General features: G+C 51.2%; 11 protein-coding genes across 11 annotated transcripts; 7 read left to right on the top strand and 4 right to left on the bottom strand.

The window, feature by feature from the left end:
* Window positions 1–405: 405 nt before the first annotated feature.
* SEPMUDRAFT_130907 (aquaporin) lies at window positions 406–2,090 on the top strand (the record flags this gene model as incomplete). Its single annotated transcript, XM_016902385.1, has 4 exons — window positions 406–417; window positions 500–849; window positions 914–1,314; window positions 1,368–2,090. The coding sequence occupies 4 exons, from the start codon at window positions 406–408 to the stop codon at window positions 1,886–1,888; spliced, it is 1,284 nt and encodes a 427-aa protein (XP_016763283.1). The 3' UTR covers window positions 1,889–2,090.
* Window positions 2,091–2,218: 128 nt separating this feature from the next.
* SEPMUDRAFT_114285 (uncharacterized protein) lies at window positions 2,219–2,973 on the bottom strand (the record flags this gene model as incomplete). The annotated part of the gene is made up of 2 exons (XM_016901085.1): window positions 2,219–2,709; window positions 2,829–2,973. The coding sequence occupies 2 exons, from the start codon at window positions 2,971–2,973 to the stop codon at window positions 2,219–2,221; spliced, it is 636 nt and encodes a 211-aa protein (XP_016763284.1).
* Window positions 2,974–3,426: 453 nt separating this feature from the next.
* On the bottom strand, window positions 3,427–4,358 carry SEPMUDRAFT_154053 (uncharacterized protein; the record flags this gene model as incomplete). The annotated part of the gene is made up of 3 exons (XM_016907543.1): window positions 3,427–3,785; window positions 3,860–4,239; window positions 4,297–4,358. The coding sequence occupies 3 exons, from the start codon at window positions 4,356–4,358 to the stop codon at window positions 3,427–3,429; spliced, it is 801 nt and encodes a 266-aa protein (XP_016763285.1).
* A 191-nt stretch (window positions 4,359–4,549) lies between these two features.
* Window positions 4,550–5,593, top strand: SEPMUDRAFT_123522 (NADH:ubiquinone oxidoreductase 6.6kD subunit). Its single transcript, XM_016901845.1, has 4 exons — window positions 4,550–4,691; window positions 4,755–4,790; window positions 4,954–5,069; window positions 5,128–5,593. The coding sequence occupies exons 1-4, from the start codon at window positions 4,637–4,639 to the stop codon at window positions 5,179–5,181; spliced, it is 261 nt and encodes an 86-aa protein (XP_016763286.1). The 5' UTR covers window positions 4,550–4,636; the 3' UTR covers window positions 5,182–5,593.
* Window positions 5,594–5,618: 25 nt separating this feature from the next.
* Window positions 5,619–9,035, top strand: SEPMUDRAFT_154054 (DUF862-domain-containing protein; the record flags this gene model as incomplete). Its single annotated transcript, XM_016907544.1, has 3 exons — window positions 5,619–6,407; window positions 6,554–6,698; window positions 7,075–9,035. 3 exons carry the CDS (start codon window positions 5,619–5,621, stop codon window positions 9,033–9,035), a joined length of 2,895 nt encoding a protein of 964 aa, XP_016763287.1.
* Window positions 9,036–9,969: 934 nt separating this feature from the next.
* SEPMUDRAFT_138915 (nucleoside diphosphatase Gda1) lies at window positions 9,970–11,517 on the top strand (the record flags this gene model as incomplete). Its single annotated transcript, XM_016902891.1, has 1 exon — window positions 9,970–11,517. One exon carries the CDS (start codon window positions 9,970–9,972, stop codon window positions 11,515–11,517), a length of 1,548 nt encoding a protein of 515 aa, XP_016763288.1.
* A 345-nt stretch (window positions 11,518–11,862) lies between these two features.
* Window positions 11,863–13,014, bottom strand: SEPMUDRAFT_161405 (NAD(P)-binding protein; the record flags this gene model as incomplete). Its single annotated transcript, XM_016907934.1, has 2 exons — window positions 12,504–13,014; window positions 11,863–12,405 (listed from the first exon to the last, which is right to left on the bottom strand). The coding sequence occupies exons 1-2, from the start codon at window positions 12,813–12,815 to the stop codon at window positions 11,863–11,865; spliced, it is 855 nt and encodes a 284-aa protein (XP_016763289.1). The 5' UTR covers window positions 12,816–13,014.
* A 153-nt stretch (window positions 13,015–13,167) lies between these two features.
* Window positions 13,168–14,669, bottom strand: SEPMUDRAFT_147119 (uncharacterized protein). The gene is made up of 2 exons (XM_016904093.1): window positions 14,131–14,669; window positions 13,168–14,067 (listed from the first exon to the last, which is right to left on the bottom strand). The coding sequence occupies exons 1-2, from the start codon at window positions 14,574–14,576 to the stop codon at window positions 13,593–13,595; spliced, it is 921 nt and encodes a 306-aa protein (XP_016763290.1). The 5' UTR covers window positions 14,577–14,669; the 3' UTR covers window positions 13,168–13,592.
* A 38-nt stretch (window positions 14,670–14,707) lies between these two features.
* Window positions 14,708–15,034, top strand: SEPMUDRAFT_114293 (uncharacterized protein; the record flags this gene model as incomplete). Its single annotated transcript, XM_016901086.1, has 1 exon — window positions 14,708–15,034. The coding sequence occupies one exon, from the start codon at window positions 14,708–14,710 to the stop codon at window positions 15,032–15,034; it is 327 nt and encodes a 108-aa protein (XP_016763291.1).
* SEPMUDRAFT_147120 (Di-copper centre-containing protein) lies at window positions 14,902–17,404 on the top strand. Its single transcript, XM_016904094.1, has 2 exons — window positions 14,902–16,896; window positions 16,948–17,404. The coding sequence occupies exons 1-2, from the start codon at window positions 15,920–15,922 to the stop codon at window positions 17,147–17,149; spliced, it is 1,179 nt and encodes a 392-aa protein (XP_016763292.1). The 5' UTR covers window positions 14,902–15,919; the 3' UTR covers window positions 17,150–17,404.
* Window positions 17,405–17,597: 193 nt separating this feature from the next.
* On the top strand, window positions 17,598–19,853 carry SEPMUDRAFT_147121 (uncharacterized protein). The gene has a single exon (XM_016904095.1). It carries the CDS (start codon window positions 17,602–17,604, stop codon window positions 18,562–18,564), a length of 963 nt encoding a protein of 320 aa, XP_016763293.1. The 5' UTR covers window positions 17,598–17,601; the 3' UTR covers window positions 18,565–19,853.
* Window positions 19,854–21,060: the final 1,207 nt, after the last annotated feature.

The following is a 21,060-nucleotide window of genomic DNA, read 5'->3' on the forward strand; positions in this document are numbered from 1 at the left end:
AGATCGCAGATCGACCAATAAATTGTTCGAGAAAAAGCTCACTAGGAGATCCGTACCTCCTATGACAGCAAACAGTAGTTCTGTTCTTTTCGTACGAACCAGATCTATAGCTCTACCCGCCGCTAACGTCCAACTGGCAGCAAAAGGGCAAAGGGCATTTTATTGAGTTCGTTCCTTGGCATGGCAGATACTGCCAAACAGGCTGGAGCGCGCGGCACGTATGGTGGATGCCATGCACAATGTCGTCGGTTTGTCGACATCACTCTAGCCGCTCTTCCACCATAGTGAGTAGGAGGTATAGGTATGTAGTTGTAATGGCTTTGCTGCCGCTCTTTTTTTCCCTCTCAGGTGGCACACAAACATCCTAATCAATTGTCCTCGGAAAGTACATAACGCGCCGCCAAGATGAATATCAACGTGAGTTTGTTTGTGTCTGTGGTGGTCGATGTTGTTCTGTTTTTTTTTTCTCTTTTACTTTCAGCTGATCGATCGAAAACAGGACCCGTTGCAAGGAGCAGTACTCGCTCTTCCATTCACCAAAGCGGCCGATCCCTCTCGACGTGAAGAGGTACACGCAGACGACAGCGCTCAGCGCATCCCATTCGTTCGACGACTGCCCAATGGAGTTCGAAACCATTTCATCGCCGTGTGCGGTGAATACGTGGGCACTGTGCTCTTCCTCTTCTTCGCCCTGGGAGGAACACAAGTTGCGAATAACATTCCCTCGTCGGCGGGCTTGACCATTGCGGAGACTGGTAGCAATCCACAACAGCTACAATACATTGCATTGTGTTTTGGATTCTCGCTGGCGGTCAATGCTTGGGTCTTTTTCCGTATTTCTGGTGGACTGTGAGTGCACTTTGATATCGATCTATGATTTCGAGGACCATGGACTGACAGTTTTCCCCCCCAGCTTCAATCCTGCCGTCACCGTTGGCATGTGCCTTGTCGGTGCCGTTCCCTGGTTTCGTGGTATTTTGCTGTTCGTTGCTCAAATTCTTGGTGGCATGACTGCTGCAGCACTCATCTCCTGCATGTTCCCAGGACCGCTGACGGTACAAACAACACTTGGTGGAGGCACGACTGTCGTGCAAGGACTCTTCATCGAGATGTTCCTGACTGCTGAGCTTGTCTTTGCCATCTTCATGTTGGCTGCCGAGAAGCACAGAGCGACCTTTATTGCACCTGTTGGCATTGGTCTCTCTTTGTTCATTGCCGAGCTGGTTGGCGTGTACTTCACCGGCGGCAGTTTGAACCCTGCGCGATCGTTTGGGCCAGCACTCGTCAACCGTAACTTTCATGGCTATCACTGGAGTAAGTCAGTAACTCCCTCATCAGCCATACAAATATTCTGACGATGAAATTAGTCTACTGGGTCGGCCCCATGCTGGGATCCGTTCTCGCAGCCGGTTTCTACAAATTCATCAAAGCCCTCGAATACGAAACTGCCAACCCCGACCAAGACTCCGACGATCTCACACACATCGAGATCAAACGCGCTCACAGCGATGGATCCCACTCATCCCCGTCATCGCCTTCAACTTACAAGCCGTCATCACCATCGACTTACAAGCCGTCCGAGGCCACGAATGGCAACAACCACACAATCCCATTCGCCCCCAGCGCCATGGCGACAGGAAATGCCGCAGCTTCGAGCCACTCCTATCAAGACTTTGCAAACACGGGCTTTAACAGACCCGCAGTGGACAGCCCCGAACCCGTCCGAAACGCGAGTTTCAACAGAGCGTCTATCAGTCCGCCCATGGTCATACCTACCCAGGTCTTTGCGACCGAGGAGAGGGGCAATACTACGTATGCACCTGGAGTCCAGCCGGCTACAGATAGTAATGTGAGACGATTGAATCGGGGAGCGAGTTATGTTGCGTAAGAAATGAGATATCGACAGTATGAGACAAATAACAGATATGAGGAGACGATTTTTTTTGGCTTTTTTGGTTATGAAGGCATGGCATGGTATACAAAAGGGCATATGGCAATAGCGTTCTGAGCGTTTCTTCTTTTTTTCTGAATTGAGCGTCTATTTTTTCGATGACGAGAAACATGGATAGCATAATAATGAGAAACGAAAAATCCATTCCACCCGCTTTTACAAAAAAATTGTTGGGAATTGATGCGATCGAAAGTAAGGTATGCTCAGAGAGGGACAAAGAGAAACAGAGAATCTTCATTGAGCAGCATTCAAACAAAAGTCCAATCGTCAAAATTTCCCTACCCCACCACCTCCTTCAACAAACAACGCATTTCTCCCTACCTCATAAGCTGGTGGTGGTTGTTGTTGCTCAATAGCAATTTCAGATGGTGAAGACGAAGCATTGGTAGCAGCAGCAGCAGCAACAGCATCAGGAACACTCTTCAAAACTTCCCCCAAAATCACCTCGACATATTTCTTGAATGCCGCGAATGCTTCTTCGTGAGTTTGGCCTCCTTTTCTTCTTCCTCCTCCTCTTGATGCAGAAGGTTCAATTTTCGCTTCGAGAATTCCTGAGCTGGGGTTTATAGAGATGAGTGTCGTGATGAATTCTTCTTCTTCTTCTTCTTCTCCTTCTCCGTCGTCGTCGTCGTCGTCGTCGTCGTTGTTGCTGGGTTTAGGTCTCAGTCGGCGCGAATAGAGCAGGTTGAAATCGTGGGTTGCGAGATATGTAGTGGTGGTGTTGCTGCTGCTGCTGCCATTCTTATTGTTGTAGTTGGCTACGAGGATTGTGATAATGGAGTCTTTTGTACCAAAAAAAAGAAAAAAAAAAGACATTAGTTTCGTCTTCAGTAAACTGATTGTGCATCAGAAAGTGAGTGAGTGAGAAGTGATGTACGAATGAATTGCACGCGGTCTTGTTCATTACGGAAGGGTTTCACGTCTCTCCAGATGCCATTGAGATCGCGTTCGCGGCTGTGGGTTGGAGGGAGAATATGAGAGATTTTGTTGTAGAGGGGTTGTTGGGATTGAGAGGCGCCCATTTTATCGTTTTTGGAAATGTGGGAAATTTGGGAATATCAGATGGTAAGTGCATAAGGAAGGCTTTCTTCAATTGACTCTCACCGCGCACTGATGATGATGATGATGTCTGGGAGATGAGGATCGATGGATATCCGACTTCTCTTACTTCTCTTTGCTATCGTTGTTGTCTTGCCTCGATCGCATCCTCCCCTCCACGGGAGGATTTGCTGTTGTGCCGCGGCTGACGCACACCTCAGCCTCAGCTGGCTCTGATCAGTCAGGTGGTTTTACGTCATCCCATCCATTTTGTTGTCTTGCTGCTTGTTCCCAGCTCGAAAAATACTCCAAAGCAGGTACAGAAGTGGTATCTTCAATTAAAGAAAAAAAGAAAAAAAGAAAAAAAGAAAAAAAGAAAAAAAGAAAAAAAGAAAAAAAGAAAAGAAAAACACACATAACAACGAGCACCCTTGATTTTACTTCCGAGCACTCAGCATCGCCTCGTACGGCATACCCGTAACCTCCTCAATCTTCTTGACAGAATTCTTGAAGCCCGGGTGCGCCTCGTACCGATCGATCAACGCGGTCAACTTGGGGAACTTGGTTGCATCAATCTTCGATCTTCCGGCGATTAGTGGATAGCTCATCAGGATATCCGCAGCGGTCAACTCCTTGCCCGTCAACCACTGGCCGCCGTTTGGTGAGGTCTCCAGTTGCTTTTCCAAAAAGCCAAAGTGCGTGTCGTAGTTTCTGTTCAGGAATTGGTCCTCAACACGACTTCCAATGGTGCGAGTGATGGGTTTGATGAAGAACGGGACGGGGGCGTTTTTGATTTCTGTTTGTCATCGTTAGTACTTGGATATCTTAAAATTGGTCGAAGTTTTTTTTTGGTTGCTTAGAAATACTCACGATCGGTGAATAGGCCCAGCATAAGGATGGTCATCAAGCTGCCCTCTGCATAGTGCATAAAGTGTCGATAGCGGAGCCACTCCTCCGTCTCGCCGCCAACCTGCTTCTCCTTGCCGGCTTGATATCTCGTTGGCTGGAGATGTGGTGCAAAGTACTCCACGAGATACTCCGTGAGAGTTCCCGATTCGGCGAGCACGATGGGAGTCGAGGTCGTTGTGGCCTTGACGGAGATGACGGGGGATTTCCCCAGCGGATGGATCTTCTTCAGTTCAGGGCCGGCGAGCATGTCTTTGCCCCGTTTGAAGACTTCGATGTTGTAGTCCATGCCTTTGCATTCCTCGAGCAGCCATACTATTCGTTGAGATCGGCTTTGCTCGAGCCTGCGAAGTGTGTGTGTTAGATGGCAGATAAAAGACTAGGGAATACGACGGACTGACCAATATAGAGTGACCTGAGGCTTTTCGCTCGATGTTGCTGCTGGAGTCGTTGCCTCTGCCATGTTGAGTTGTTGTTGTTACTATACCGGTGACTGGGCAAAGTAGGAAAAGTGGTGAGAGTAGATGTATGCAGGTACAGTATCAATGTCGGTGGTGGGGCGGACAACGCTATCGCATCCGAGGTGAGCCAGCCAACAAGGGTTCTAAGCCAATCAATCTCTTCAATCTCTTGGCAGCATCGGCAACGCGACGTCGACCTCATCTGATGTGCATTGGGAGGGATCTCGAGAAGTAACGAAAGCATTTCCACCCTCAATCACACCAAGCACAATCCGCGAACATGGTGTTGCTGGGCGCATTCCGACCGACGCTGCGGCGCATGGCGGGCCACAATGGTATGCGTGCACGGAGGTACTGCGCGGTGAGAGAGTGTGTCATGAGCTGACTGTGATGTGCAGCCGTCAACCTGGATCCCGCTCTGGTCAAATATGCCAGTGAGTACCACCCGAAGCATGAGAGAGCCGACCTACGATGGGCAGTAAGAGAGAAGGGATTGCAGAGGACAGCGCGGCGGTGTGACGGAGGGAAAGGGAACGAGGGGGGACATGGGCGCTGTGTCGGGAGGGGAGGAGCGGAGCGGAAACTGACTGGAGGCAGACATGTACGTGAAACGACACGAGTACTTCAAATGGACACCACGCACCGCCCGGATCTCTTTCACCTTCGTCATCGCGATTCCGAGTGTCGCGCTATACTACGCATGGACGACAGATGTGAGCTCCCCCCAAAAGGTATGCGCTGGGGAACAGGAGTGCTGATGACTGTGAACAGGGCAAGTGGGAAATGCGAGGAAAGCTGCGAGGAGACGTGATCTCGGAGTTTTAGATGATTCCAAGTACGAAGGAGAGAGCAGCCAACGCGCTGCGGGACCGATTGACAACATATGCCTCCTAAGATTCCAGGGAGCTTTGTATACAAGCCTTCACGACCAACCTTTTTTTGAGTTCGGAAAAGTCTCTTTGTGATGAAGGGTTTTATTTTTGAGCAGCCGAGGACTAACGCGTGACATGTTCGCTATTTGACCACTGACTGCAGGCAAAGCAGTTTGCTTGGGCTCCCGGTGGGATGCAGTCACCTGCAAGGAGACACTGATCTCTTGCACGCGCCAGATACAGAAGTTTTAGCAAGCTAGTCTTCTTATATGGTCCATCACCCATGTTAAGAAGAGACGCTCACATCCAGATCCAGTTTACTGCAGACACAGCAGTCGTATATGAACCCAGACGTCTAATACAACATACCTCGATCCGAATATCGCCATAATGGTCAAACTCCATCAAGGTCTCCCACGGCTGACCACTGCCATCAGCGTGTCGCTCCTCATTCTGCTTACAGCCACTCACGCCAGGCCAGTCGACGAAGTCGCGGACGATACCATTCGACAATGGAATGCAACAGAACCCCACCGGCTCGAACAACGATGGATCCAATGCGACTGGGCGCACATTGCGACCATAGTCACGCAACCCCTACAGGACAGTGACGACCATTGCACCCTCGCAGCGAAAAAGGGACATCGACTCGTCTGCATGATGGTGAACCCCACCACCCAACGGTCAGTCTACCAGGAAGCCAGAGAACTCGCGTTTTACGGATATATGTCTCAAGTAACTGCGAACGACATCCAACCTGGCCTTGGCAACATCAACGAAGCCCTGCGTGGTGCTGGGCTCACAGATGAACCCACGCAATGGTTTTACCTCAATCAGTGGCACGTGCGAGATTCGGGCGATTTTCCTTCCACCAACGCATTTTTTCAAAATCACGCTAGCCCCGCACAAGGCGCCATCATTGCTTTCAACAATAAGAACCCGGAGATGATGAACCACGACTCTCTGAGTAGGACGCTCGATGCCGATCAGGTTGTCCCGCTCAAACAGTGGTCTGATGTCTTCTTTCTGGGCTGGAAAGAAGCCTGCAGAGCTTCACGGGGTGGAGTTGCGAATATGCGGCGATTGGAACATGTGTTTCGAGATAATGTCATTAATCAAGGAACGATAGAAGTGTTGCGGTCGATTGTGGGGAAAGATTATCTTGGTGTGAGGGATATGGTAAGTTTCTTTTCTTTGTTTTTGGCTTCCTCTCATACCCTGATTGATTACACTTTTTTGTCGTTTCTTTTCTTTCCGTTTCTCTCCCATGTTACAGTAGTACAGTACATTACGACTGACTCATATCTTTCCTCCCCTCTCCACAGTGGCCCGGTTTCCAATACTCCTTCGGAGACGTCAGAATGCGAGCTGCACTGGGCACTCCAAATGGGAATGGCCTTGCCTGGCTGGTGGGACAGCATCAGGCGGAAATCGGGAAGAAGATTGTGGATCGAGTGCATATTTTCAATTGTGGGTCGCAGTTTGGGGATGCGTGGTGTTTGTATTTTCATTTGAGGGCTTTTTGAGTTTCGCGATTTCATTCTAGGAGGTATTGTGTACAGAGAGGAGAAGTGTTAGGAGGTATGGGGGTTGGGCATAGCGGAGCGACTACGATTATGTAACTTCTCACTCTGTTGTCCATCCAACAACTTGTCAGCAGCATCTTCTCCTTCCTTCCTCTCCTCCTCGCCGCCTCTGTTGTCGTCGACATATATAAAGTGAAGAACAACAACAACGCGCTGTCGTGTCTCACCACTTGTTTGGTAAGAGGATGCGCGGCTCCAAGATACTCCAGTCCACGATAGGCCACGGTGGGTGAGCTTGTGGACAATGCTCCTCTCCACAGGTCAGACGTCGCCACTTGCACTCGTCAGCTGCGATGCCTGTTCAGTCGTCCTTCTATCAACTTCTGGAAGGAAATCTCACCAATCTCCATATCAGACCATCTTCTCGATCTTACTACCTACATGCCAAAACAATCAGCTCCCACCACGACATGAAACCTTGGCAAAAAGACAACATCAACACGGACTAACAACTTCGAGGGGACGACCACAAACAGAGAAGATGGAAGTCGAACTCTACGTATACGACCTCACGAGAGGTATGGCCAGAAGCATGTCGCGACAATTTCTTGGTATTCAAATCGATGCCGTCTACCATACCGCCCTGGTCTTCAACAACATCGAGTACTTCTTCGGCCAAGGTGTCCAAACATGTTACCCAGGAACGACGCATCATGGTCAGCCCATGGAGAAAATCGCATTAGGAAAGACAGAACTGCCACTCGAAACGATCATGGACTACCTGGAGAGTCTGAAGCAGATCTACACGGCGGAGAGTTATGACTTGTTTGCTCACAACTGCAACAATTTTACGAATGACTTTGCCATGTTCTTGGTGGGCTGTGGCATTCCCGATCATATTACCAGTCTTCCGGCCAAAGTGCTCGAGACGCCATTCGGGCAGATGCTGAAACCACAGATCGACGCAAGCATGAGACAGATGACACAAGCCCCGGTGCCTCCCCAGAACATACCCCCGGCTGTGTCCCGAAGTGCTCTCAACACATCATCGAGTGGACACGCCGCAGGCCCCGCAAAACATCAAAGTAGCGATCGTTACGGGCAAGTGGTCAATCTTACCGATGCGAATGCACTCGACACCCACATGGCTGGAGCGGCCGACTCCTGTACGACAGTCTTCTTTACATCATCCACGTGCGCCCCTTGCAGACTAGCATATCCCATGTTTGACCGGCTGGCCGAAGAACATGCACAAGCGCTTTTTGTCAAGGTAGATATCAACTCGGCCCGTGAGATTGGCTCTCGATACCAGATTCGAGTCACTCCCACGTTCATGACATTCTCCAAGGGTAAGAAGCAGGATGAGTGGTCAGGAGCTGACCCCAATCTGTTGAAAGCGAATGTAGAGCTGTTGATACAGACCACGTTCCCACCTCATCCTCATATGACACTCAAGGTCCCAGCCTTGCAGTATGGGTCCATGAAGCCGTATGTGTTTGGCAAAATACCGCCGCTTGACAAGCTCATGGGCAAGCTGGGGTCTGCAGCGGATCACAAAGACATCACATCGTTGCGGACGTTTGTGGAGAAACGGGGTGCCAATCCACAAGATGCCGCTGTGCCTGACCTGCACAGCATAGCACACACGTTCAAGACGGATGTCATTGCACTGCCAGTCGAAGTACGCTTCGCGGCAGTCGATCTTCTAAGATGTGCCATGATCGATGCCCGAGTCAGCGGCTTCTTTGCAGAAGATAGCCCAGTACGGACGATGGCGGTGATGATCGAGCATGTCAATAATTTGCCCGACTGTCCTCACAATCTCCGACTCGTCACTCTACAACTTGCCTGCAACATCTGGTCATCTTCCCTCTATGTCAAAGAAATCATGGCGAGTGACGACACGACCATATCGAACCTCATACAGCTCATCACGTCATCGCTATTGGACGCATCGCATCCCACGACCAGAGTGGCAGCGGGCAGTTTAGCATTCAACCTTGCAGTGTCCAATTACCGGGTGCGGCGGGAGCAGAATGAGGAAGCATTGGCAGAAGGCGAGCAAGTGGAGTTGGCTGCATCGATATTGGAAAGTCTGGTGGAGGAGAAGAGCGAAGATGCTGCCAAGGTGCTGCTGCTGGCACTGGGGTACTTGGTCTACTGTGCGCCTGAGAATGGAGAGTTGGCGGATTTGTGCAAGGCCATGGGAGCGAAGAAGACGGTGCGAGGCGTGAAAGCGCATGCTAAGCTCGGACAGGAGATTGCCAGTCTGCTGTGGTAGATGAATAGATGTCGATATACGATATACGATATACCTTATATTCATAGATGCCTTTGCGTAGCAGAGCAGAGCAGAGCAGAGAGAGGAGATAGGAGATAGTATCACGTGCAAGTGTTCCATAAGTGGTTAGAGCCACGCCACGTTTTTTCCATCTGCAAAACACAAAAGTAAAGGAGGGTTCAGCATTTAGGGGTTGCACCAAAGGAATGGCATGGGTTGAGAACGTCCAGGAGGAGTGTCACAACAACGTTGTCAATTCTGTTTGAAAGGTGAATACGGGGGGAGGGATCGAGTTAGATTAGAATTATATTTATCAGGGTCAACTTTTATATTTCTTCGCAACGTCCCTAGCTATGCTCCTTCCTTACAACTTTGGTGGTACCTTCCTTACTTCGATCGTTGCTTCTTTCCTCCCACTCTGCAAGCCAAGAACTAGAAGTAGAAGTAGATGTACATAGGAGAGGTTGTGGTAGCACTAAAACTCTCTAGAGTTAGAGGCAATTGGGCCAATTCCACTTCCATGCCCAAATCCACTCAGCAGATTCCGTAAGACTACCAATTCCTCCTCTTTCTCTTCCTCCTCTTCCACCGCCACCACCACCACCACCACCACCACCCCCTCCTCTTCCTCTTCCTCCTCTCCTCCCCGCTACCGTCACCGACACCCGAAGAGGGACCCAATTCACTCACTGATTCTCTCGTGTTGTTCTCTAATTCCGTCTGGTCCCACCTCAGCTTCTCCTCCGCCTCCTCCTCCTCCTCCTCCTCATCCTCCTCCTCAGCAATCGCACGCCGTCAATCCTCGTCGCTCGTTCCCCCCAAGCGAGAAAACAACACGTCCCCCTCGGATCCCTCTAAGAAGGCCGATCGACACAACAGCCGACCCGCAGCAAAGTCTCTCTCCATGCAGGAGAAAGCGTCAGCCGCGTTAGGAATGAATCAAGGCGCGCGGGCCCGCTATCTGAAGACGGCCTGTCTACTCTTCTTCGTCCTTGCCGTCATCTACTATATTTCGGGCACGGGATCTGCCACGCCCAATGGTGTAGGACTCGGGGCAGGAAACGTTGCATCGGACTCGACTGTCGCGACGAGCAAATGCACGCGCAGCTACTCAAAGGATAAACCTCTCATTCAATATGCCCTGATGATTGATGCCGGTTCCACCGGCAGCCGGATTCACGTGTACAGGTTCAACAATTGTGGAGCCACGCCCGAATTGGAGAATGAGGTGTTCAAGATGACGGAGAAGAAGAAGGGCGGAAGTGGGTTGTCTTCGTATGGAGCTGATGCCGAAGGTGCGGCGAAGAGTTTGGATGTGCTGATGGACGCTGCGATGGAGAGTGTACCGGATAAGTTGAAGGGCTGCACACCGGTTGCTGTGAAAGCTACGGCGGGTTTGAGGAAACTGGGCCCCGAGATGAGTGATGCCATTTTGAAGGCGGTGAGGAAGAGATTGGAGACGGTCTATCCCTTCCCCGTCGTGAGTGAAGACAAAGGAGGTGTGGAGGTCATGGATGGCAAGGACGAGGGCGTGTATGCGTGGATTACGACGAACTACCTGTTGGGCAAAATCGGGGGTCCGGATAAGACTCCTACTGCTGCCGTGTTTGATCTCGGTGGCGGCTCTACGCAGATTGTCTTCCAGCCTACCTTTAAGCAAGCGGCGGATGGCGGTATGCCGGAGACCTTGAAGGAGGGCGATCACAAGTATGATTTGCAGTTTGGCGGACGCGACTTCACCCTCTACCAACACTCCTACCTCGGATACGGACTGATGGAGGCCCGCAACAACCTACACCGCGCCTTCGTCGAGGGCTGGTACGAGAACCACAGCCAAGAAGCATCATCAAGCCTCGCGGCAGCCAAGGAACAACTCACCCTCAAGCCTCTCGCAAACCCTTGTGTGAACGTGGGCATGTCCAAGCAAGTCGAAGTTCCCCTCTCCGAAGGCCACCCTCTTGGCCCCTCCATCACAGTCAACATGACTGGCCCCCGAGTCGGCAGCCCAGCGCAATGTCGCTCACTGGCGGAGAAGACGCTCAAAAAGGACGAATCTTGCTCCCTGGCCCCTTGCGCCTTCAACGGAGTACATCAACCCTCGCTCGAAAAGACCTTTGCTCGCGAAGACGTGTACTTGTTCTCCTACTTCTATGACCGTACACAACCACTTGGAATGCCAGAATCGTTCACTCTTCGCGAATTGAAAGAACTTACTGCGAGAGTGTGTAGCGGTGGGGATGCTTGGAAGGTGTTTGAGGCGATACCCGGTGCTTTGGAAGAGCTGGCAGATAAACCGGATATGTGCTTGGACTTGAATTTCATGTTGGCGTTGTTGCATACGGGCTATGAGATGCCCATTGATCGGGAGGTGAAGATTGCAAAGAAGATCAAGGGCAACGAGCTGGGATGGTGTTTGGGTGCGAGTCTGCCGTTGTTGAGCCAGGAGAGTGGGTGGACTTGTAAGGTTAGTATGGTGCAATAGATGAATCTGGTATGGCGTTTTTGGTTATGGGAATCCAAGCAAACAAGTGTCAGCATGGTTCTTTGTTGGGTGTGATTGTACAACAGCTTCTTTCTCTTGGCCTATAGAAGGGTTGGTATCATAGGAGAGAGCAGTTTGGAGAGGCGTTGGGGGAGAAGCTACTACTACAGCACGACAGCAGATTGTCTTCTTCTTTTCTGATAGCAGAAAAATAATGCCATCACTTTTTGAAAACAGAATGAAGAAAAAAGACAGGTTCCGACTCTCTGATTTGTGAAAAAAAATTCTTCTCCTTTAAGTTTCTTCTATGCAGAGAGAAAAAAAAACAAGAAGAAAAAGAGAAACCTATCCCCTCGCCAAAAATCCCCCATCAACAGGTAAATTCACCCCCGTCATCCACCCCGCCTCATCACTCGCCAAAAACAAATATCCCTTAGCCACATCCTCGGCCCTCCCCGTTCCCCCAAACGGATGCAAAGCCTCAATCGCCCTTCTCCCCTCCGACATCTCCTCTGCCCCTCCCCCCAACATTTCATCCGTCATATGCGTCTGCGTATACCCGGGACACACGGCATGCACATGAATTCTATACGGCGCACAATCCATCGCTGCAGATCGAGTCAAATTCACTACAGCGCCTTTCGAGGTACAGTATGCCGAGGATGAGGCGGCGCCCTTGAGGCCGTAGACGGAGGCGGCGTTGAGAATCCAACCGCGATCTCCGCCGGAAGAAGGGAGGGGAGTTTGCGTGATCATTTGGGCTGAAGCGTATTTGATTCCGTAGTAGACTCCGTGGATGTTGATCGAGGTGGTTTTGTGGAGGGTTTCGATGGGCGTGGACCAGATGGGGAGGGGGTTGCGCGTTTCGACGCCTAGGCCGGCGTTGTTCTGGATTTTTTTAAGAAGAAGGAGGAATTTGGTTAATGGGGGGGTTTTTTTTCTTTTCGTTGATGTTGATGTTGATGATCCAAAAAAAAAGTACTTACGACCATGATATCCAATCTTCCCCATTCTTTCACTGCTGCAGCGACCAATGCTTCCACTTGCTTCGGATCCGACACGTCGGTTTTTACAAAAAAGGAACGATTGGCGCCATACTCTTGGTTGATGCGTTCGTGTGTCGGTCCATTGGATTCATCGTGATCCTTTTGTGCGGTATCCTCGCGACAGGTTCCTGGTTGCAAGTCTGCGCATACGACTTTGGCGCCTTCTTTGGCAAATGCGAAGGCCGTCGCTCGTCCGATGCCGGATGAGGCGCCTGTGATGATGGCGATGCGGTCTTGGAGACGGCCGGGCATTTTTCTTTTTCCTTTTTGGGTCGTTTCGTTTCGTTTCGTTTCTTTCTTTCCTTCTTCGTTTGGCCTAGAATTGTACTATAATGATGGCGAAATTCAAATGTCGTTGGTCTCGAATGTCTGTAGAAAGCGGGGAGTAGTATTCTGCCAATAAAACAATCACTTGTTGTCAACGGTGACGGGAGCTATATGAATAAAACGCCTGCGAAATAGTGCACAGGTAAAATGGACATATATATGATGCCAATGCTCACTGACACGTGCATCAAGAGTCTTCACGTTCTCTGGCGAACGCGGCAAATGCTGCTGTCGGCAATCATGATATGGTGTTGTATGATGGGGCCTCTCGAGGCGGGGTTGGTCTCGTTAAGCTCGTAGCCAAGGTACCTATGAGTACATACCTACCCGTACTCCTCTTCGACCGCCTCGGCGACGACTTTTATGCGCTTGCATAACATGCGGTATAGGTGTCTTGCACGGCGTTCGGAACGTCCGTTGGTTGGCCTTTCATCACATAAATCACCAGCGCAAGTTTGCGGGGGACGGTGCTCTCGAGTCTGTGAACATCCCGCAGGATCGTGGTGATGAAACTTCGGCATGTGTGAGGACCTTGATTCATCTCATAAGTCTGTGGTCGTGTCCTGTACATCAATTATGAGTAGTGAGCGGTAGCACATCCCTTCCACCCAGCAGCGTCGTCTATCGTCTTCTACCGTGCCATGCATGCATGCCCTTCCGTGGCCAAACCTGGACGTCTTGGTCCCTCCATCTTTCCGTAGATCATTGCTTCGTTTCTCGTACATGTACATCTGGAGCCTGCTTCTCAATTACCCCCTGTAGTTCCTCTTTCTCTGCTTTGAGGTTGCCCTCGGGCTTCTGCTCTTTTATTGATTGTTCGACCTGCTCCACTGCGCGCTCAATTTCAATCTCCATTTCCGGCAGATTGAATCCTTCGGCAAGAAGCTTGCCATTCCATTTCTGCAGTAGCATTGCTTCCCCTTTGCCGTTTTCCGTCTGCGTTTCCACCACTTCAGCGATCTGTGCAATCTGCTCTGGTGTCGGTAGAGGCGCGTCGCGTGTCGCCTGTCGGTTCGGTGCGATCAGACCGGCGGCATACAACTGATCCATTTGTGCGGAAGGAGCGATCTTGATGTGATTGTGCGTCGTCAAGTGCTCCAGGAGTTTGCCGCCGTACAGCGCTTTATAATGCGACCACGCGCGCCAGACGAGGTAGAAGAAGGGCAGGTTGGGCACTCTGTATACATACACACATCAGCACATTCGTCTCCATGTCTCACAGACACAAACCATGTCTTACACAGGCACCAGCGCGAAGGGCGCCACAACCGGCATCAAAGCTATGCTCTGCCATATTCTCTTCTGATGCAGTCCTTGCCTTTCCGTTGCGAGTCTCTTCAGAATCTCGGGCACTTTACTGCCATTCAAGAACGCGCCGGGATACAAACATTCCACTTGCAGATCCCCCTTGTCAATGGCCTCGAGACGCTGCTTCGTCGCAGGCGGTATGGTCTTGAGACCCCATTCCTCAAAGGGAATCCGCCTGAACAGCTTATTCGCATACAATGTAGTCTGTTTTTGCCAGCCCTTCTCGGCGGCTTCCCAGCTCGCCCATGTCGTAGCAGCTTTCGTAATCATGCGCTCCTGGAGGGGAGGTTTGGTTCCCGGGACGGCGGTGTGAGCGGCGACGCGTTCGCAGTATATCAGAGTCCTCCTGGTTGACACTGGCAGCAGAAATAAACGCATTGTGCTGTTCCGAGCACACAGACAGCTGCGGAACCAACGACTGGAGTTGCGGTCAAGCGCTTCTTGTGCTACAGATAGACGGCATGATGATGATGATGAGGAGGAGCCGGAGGATGATGGTGATGATAACAATGGTGCATGTGGCTGGTCTGTTGTACAACCTTCACGTGTCGCGAGGAGCTTTCAAGATTCGCTTTAGAAAAACTTCGAATGGACGTCATGCCGTCGGCGCTCCCGCCGAACAAGCGGAGGCTTATAACTCGTCGATTCTCGATTCTTCTCCCACTCTGCTGCTCATCATCGTCGCCTTCTTCAATGCTGGGACGTCTGAATGTCTCGCATCGACCACGGAAAGCAGGTTGGCCATGGCCGCCATGCATCTCACGACACCGACCGCCATGGCTCTCACGGCAGTGGCCACGGGCAATTCGGCAGCCAGCAATAGCATTGTCTGGTGAACTACACATTGATTGCATGCCGACCGACCACTCAAATGCAAGCGCCATCACAGCCGACCTCCGCCAATACTCGCACTTGTGGACCTGTGGATCCGCCCTTGCTTCTTGCTTGGGATAAACGCCGGTCTGCTAAAAAAGGAGGAAACAAAAAAAGAAGCGATGTGGTGGAGCCCGCGCGAGTCTCTTCGACTTCGAGTCGTCCGCTATCTCCTACTGGGGCCTTGCCTCGCGAACATGAGTTCGGCGCGTGGCGTGGCTTCTGGCATATGACCTGTCCGCCCCCGATCGTCAGCGCATCTGCAAGTGGCCTACTCCCACGCGGCGGCCGGCACAGGCGACGTCCACGAGCCTCGCGACCAGTGTGGACCCTGCGCTGCGGCCAAAGCAATCCAGACGTCTTCTGTATTGATTTCAATACACCGCTAGCCACTTTCGCACTCGCCTCGCGTTGGTGTAACGATGGGACGACTCGAATAGAAAGGCTTGTCTAAACATCCTGGTGCCATATGCAGGAAAGCCCGTCTGGCACCGGAGCAATGGGTTCACTCTTGCCTGCCATCACGCAGTGTGCAAGGAAGCCGGCGACGGCGTGTAAGGAGGCAGTGCTTGATGAGCTGTGCTCGACGGCCATTCGACGATGCGCGCCCACTGACACACCCAATAGCTTGGCCGACTACTGATTGCTCGACACGCACTACTGTTCATAGACGAGCCAGCGGTAACGAACATCCACTTGGTACTATATTTTCTTCTGACCTCCAACTGTGCGCAGGTTCTCGCAGTTTGCCACGCTCGTTCAGCCCTTCTTTCACATATCACTCTCGTTTCATCATTTGAAAGATTGTCCCTTTTGGATACTTTGGACTCTTTCAACCTCTAATCATAATGCGTTTTGCGACCACTGTGGCTTGTGTGGCCACTGCAGGCTTAGTCGCTGCACAGGCTCCAAGCATCAGCGACTATTCTGCTCAACAGATCGCAAGCGGCGAGGCCTGGCGAAACATCTCAACCATCGCCGACGAGTCCATGCAGTCTAACATCGGCTCAAGGTCAAACGCTCAGTGCACATACGAAAATGCCGCTGTCAGGCAAGAATGGCGGACTCTGTCACCGGAAACTCGCAAAAGCTTCACCGATGCTGTCACATGCCTCCAAAACCACGCACCTACGCGGATGACTGCTGCAGAAGCTCCCACGTACCCTGGCGTCAAATCAAGATACGATGAATATGTCGCTACCCACATCAATTACACGTTAAACATTCATGACACTGCCGACTTCTTTGCTTGGCATCGTGCCTTTATTCACTTTATGGAGCAAGACTTGATCAATCTCTGCGGCTACACTGGAGTAATGCCATACTGGAACTGGGCGGAGGATGCCGCTGCTCCGCAAGACTCTGCCTTGTTCAGCGGAGATGCATACAGTATGGGGAGTAATGGAAGGTACATTGCCGGTCGCTCAGATACCTGGCTGGCGCAGCAAGACGTGACCTATTCTCCCGGCACGGGAGGTGGATGCGTTGAATCTGGCCCGTTCAGCGAATACACTGTCAATCTAGGACCTCTCGGTCTGCCCAACTACGATAATGTCGACACTCCGTTCCAATACAACCCGCACTGCTTGGAACGTGACATCAACCCTTGGTTTTCGACGCGGTACAATACGTATGAGAGGTTGACATCTGTGGTGCTCGACTACATCTACATTGAGGACTTCCAATGTCAATCCCAGGGCATGTGTGGCGACAACAAGTTTGGTGTCCACGGAGGTGGTCACTGGCAAACCGGTGGATCCATGATGGACTTCTACAGCTCACCTGCCGATCCTCTGTTTTATGTACACCATGCCCAGGTTGACAAGTAAGCGACCACCTACACGATTAAGCCAACATCCGCTAACTGTATGCGCAGAATGTGGGTCATTTGGCAGAACCTTGACATCTATCGTCGTCAGAATATTATCAAGGGCACTGGGACACTCGGTTGTTCTTCTCCTGACTGTCCAGAAATGACACTGAACGACCGGCTTCCGTTTGGCCTTGTCGCTGACGATCAGACCTTTTCTACGCTCATGGATAACTTTGCGGGTCCGTTTTGCTACCGCTACGACTAATTGCGATCTTTTTGAAATGCAAAGCCGCAGTGGGAACGAAGCAATGAATACCCTCTAGCATGACACGATGGTATTTATATGCATGAAGTGTGAATTTGATGTCTCTTGGGTAGTCTGGCGAGTTTTTAATGCTTGAGAACAATAACGACAACAGCAGCAGTACCTGAAGCTTTGCAGAGAGCGGCATTGTAGATCAGAATAGATTGTACAGCATCAGATAGACATAGACGACCAGATTATAGCTATGATACTGCACCAGACTGGGATATCTCTCGTGACACATGTTTCAATTTATCCTGCATTACAACGTTGTACAGTCCATGATGGTCTTCCCCAAATCGTCGTCCACGTCGCTTCACGTGACCGGCAATGCGTGACACCCCAAGCTTCACCACAGTCGCCAGCCATGTCTTGAACTCTTGGTAGACATCTTCACATCCCAAGGGATCACAATGTCGCCCTCCAGACACGCTCCATCCGCTATCCATGCCCTCTATCGGGTCTTTGTCCTCCCGGCTCTCACTTCCGCCACAGCTCCCGTCACCAAACGGTCCACTTCCGCCGCACAGCTCCTACGACTGTCCGCAACACCCTATTCCCATCGTCCCCATTCATGCGGTCGCAGCAGAACCTTTACCACCACCACACCGCTCTGCGCCAAGACTCGCGCCGCCGAAGTACGCTCGCAAAAATGGAACGAAGAAATCACCGCCCGCTTCATCCACCTCGTCGACCCGATCACGAACGCCCTCTCCCCCGAACCCGTCACGAGGTACTCAGTTCTGAGGGATTTGGACACGAAAACCCATCGTCTGGTGCAACTCAGTCCCGACCCTCCTCCTGGGAGAAATTACTCGGAATTCACACCCACGTGCAAGATTGTGAGCAAGAAAGAAGCCTACGAAGTTGAGAAACGCGCAAAAGATTTGGCCAAGGTGAAGAAGAGAGCGATGAAAGTGATGGGTGGGGCAGGGTTGAAGACGTTGGAGTTGAATTGGGCTATTGATCAGCATGATTTGGGACATCGGATGACTCGGTTCAAAGAGTTTTTGCTGGAGGGGAGGAGGGTGGAGATCGTTTTGGCGGCGAAGAAGCGGGGGAGGAAGGCATCGAGGGAGGAGTGTGAGGCTGTGTTGGAGAAGGTGATGCAGGTTGTGGGAGAGGTGGAGGGCGCGAAGCAGAGGGAGGAGATGCAGGGGAAGATTGGCGGGTTTGTTACCATGGTTTTCCAAGGCAGACCCGTGGTCGGCGAGAATAACGTTGCGAATGCAAGTACGGGTGCGGATGAGGAAGGGGATGAGGATGAGGGTGAGATTCAAGAGAAGAAGCGGAGGAAAAGATGGGACCAGAATGCTCCAGAGACTCTCAGTACAGCTGTGGAAGGGTCTGGGGTTCGAGATGGAGAAGTGAAGTGAAGTGTTCTTGTCTCATGCAGACCGTGAAGCCGCATAATATTACTGCTGCATAGTTTCGCTCACCGGCTTTGACCGAGTCTCTCGAATGAAAGTGCGACATCAGCTTGAACCGGCCACAGAAACGACAGTCAGTCGATGACCAGATTCGATTGTACCACTGGGTATGCTCGAATTACCATCCTCCAGGGATGGACTTTTGACACACAGACTGATGCCCTCGAGTCGCGTCGTCGGTCGACATGCAACCCAAGAGAGGCGCGCCAGAACTATACCTTTGCAAACTGACTGTTGGACCCTAAGTGCGACAAAATAGCTCCGTCTCTACGTTCTTCTGGTCTCCATACTCCGAGTTGCGAAGAGGACTCAGTAATACATTTGAAATAGCGCAAGAGCAAAGGGTCAATCCTTTCGCCATATCTGGTTTCTTGTGATGTTGCCGGCGATGGGCGGCCACCACTCGAATGACGCTCTTGCGTGGGGAGTATCGTAAGGGCCAGTCTGTTGAGTCTGCACATAGTCGCGCCAATGATAGCGACTGTGTGGCCTTATTAGCAGGCCCTCGATAATTATTCAATGCCGCCTCAGTGGTCGCATGTGTATATACCAAGTGGCGCTAGAATTGGGTCTGTGGCCCCACCTCCAGGTATCGGCCTGCACGCCCTCCACAACCAGCCAGAAAATCATGATCTTCGTCGAGGAGCCCCAGAACCAGCTAGCTACTAGTGCCAGCTGAAACGATGAGCAGTCCTGCGGTGGCACGCTTTCTATTCCATTGACTGTCCTTTAGTGCTGTGAGGAAAGCTGCCAGCCAAGCGCTCTGTGCTCCGAAAGCTAATGTTATACATAACAGCACAGCCATACTGGAAAGGCAAGAGAAATCTACATCTACTACGTCGGCTTACTTCGAACGACGGGATGGATGATCGCTCTTCAACCCTGGCACTGGACTTTGGAAATTCTGTCTCGGATCAGCCTACTAAGTAATCGGAGCCCGCTTAGTCTCGGCCAAGGTTGGGCAAGATCCTAGTACAATGCAAACTGCGTCAATTTCTGCAAGGACGACAAATCCGGAAAAAATGTGCTACCAATAAACTGCCAAATGAAGAAGTTCAAAGCCTTGTGATTTGTCGATACTACCTCCTATGACACAGGCTCAGGCGTTCAGCTACCTTCTCGGGCAACGGTGTCCAAATTCTGTCGGATATCTGCCGGAGTGCCAAGTGGTTTGACTATAGCATAGGAGACTATACCCTGCAACAACTCATTTCGAACTAGACTCAAACTATCGCCCAACTACTCTCCTTTCAACTGTTCTATAGCCATGCCGTAGTTCATGCTCACACCAGCAGAGGCACCGAAATATTGGAATGCGCGCCACCGACACAGACCCATTTGCGGACGGCGGACTATTCGAACAAACCCGAGACCACAAGAGGCCATCCCCCTGCAGTATACAAGAAAGAGCCTCGCTGACAGCCTGACAGTTACAGACAATGTTGCGATCCGGTGCCCTCGAGTCTCGTCTTGATCATAGAGTAACGCGATATGGCCTCCTGTGCATGCCCTTCCTTCGGGAAGTAGGCGACAATCCGAGCGCCCGACTTCCTCATCGAATTCGTTGCGACCTTTTGCAAAAGGCGCGTCACAGACGGCTACCATTGAAGACAAGCCGCCAAAGAAGATATTCCCAAAATTTCGTCTGCACAGCGACATTAGACCGATGCTTGGCGCGACGCCGTCGATTTTCTCTAGTTTAGTAAATATGAGAGAGTGAGAGCTAGATTAGGAGCATGTCAGCACTGCGGGATTCATCCTTGACCTCACGTGTATCCGAAGAAGAAGAAAGAAGAAGAGGGAAAAAAAGAGCGTCGTTTATATTCAAAACATACCTCACCTCTCCCGCTCGTCAGGGAAGAAAAATTCAGCCAGCCAGACAGACAGACTCACTTGGAACGATATCCCACCATTCCACACCTCTCGAACGAAAAATAAAACAACAACCCCATCAAGCAAGCAGGCGCTCGCCAACTCCACACAAACATGTTGTCCCCAATAACAACAAGAACAACATCGCCCATCTTCAGCTTTCTCAGCTTCCTCCTCTTCCTCCTCATCTCCACCGCCGCCGTCGTCGACGCCAACGACTGCCGCACGATGATCCAAAGATCCTTATGCGGCATCGGGGACAACGGGCGTACTTTCTGCGCGCCCAACACTCTGAACATGTGCAAAAATATGGGAAGATATCAAGTGGGTGATCCTGTGCTGAAGTCTGCTAAGTGTCCTTGTCAATATCAGGTGTGTATGACTTTTTTTTTCTCCTTTTTTTTCCCTTTTCTTCTTTTGGGGTTTTTGGCGTGCACGGCGACGCTGTTTTGTTCCTCCCCATGGGCTACTCAGGTATCACGCTGCTGCCTAGGTACTGTTGGCGGCGGGTCTATGATTAATTAGCCTTGGGTTACTCCCTTTTTCCCTATGGCATGTCATTATTGTTGC

This window comes from Sphaerulina musiva (assembly GCF_000320565.1).
Source record: "Sphaerulina musiva SO2202 unplaced genomic scaffold SEPMUscaffold_2, whole genome shotgun sequence".
NCBI lineage: Eukaryota > Fungi > Ascomycota > Dothideomycetes > Mycosphaerellales > Mycosphaerellaceae > Sphaerulina > Sphaerulina musiva.

Coding starts and splice junctions, on each gene's coding strand:
- SEPMUDRAFT_147120 (XM_016904094.1), top strand. CDS start 15,920: ATGCGTTTTGCGACCACTGTGGCTTGTGTGGCCACTGCAGGCTTAGTC. Junction 16,897..16,947: donor CACCATGCCCAGGTTGACAA/GTAAGCGACCAC, acceptor CTGTATGCGCAG/AATGTGGGTCATTTGGCAGA.
- SEPMUDRAFT_147121 (XM_016904095.1), top strand. CDS start 17,602: ATGTCGCCCTCCAGACACGCTCCATCCGCTATCCATGCCCTCTATCGG.
- SEPMUDRAFT_123522 (XM_016901845.1), top strand. CDS start 4,637: ATGGTGTTGCTGGGCGCATTCCGACCGACGCTGCGGCGCATGGCGGGC. Junction 4,692..4,754: donor GCGCATGGCGGGCCACAATG/GTATGCGTGCAC, acceptor TGTGATGTGCAG/CCGTCAACCTGGATCCCGCT. Junction 4,791..4,953: donor CGCTCTGGTCAAATATGCCA/GTGAGTACCACC, acceptor GACTGGAGGCAG/ACATGTACGTGAAACGACAC.
- SEPMUDRAFT_147119 (XM_016904093.1), bottom strand. CDS start 14,576: ATGCGTTTATTTCTGCTGCCAGTGTCAACCAGGAGGACTCTGATATAC. Junction 14,068..14,130: donor CCCTTCGCGCTGGTGCCTGT/GTAAGACATGGT, acceptor GTATGTATACAG/AGTGCCCAACCTGCCCTTCT.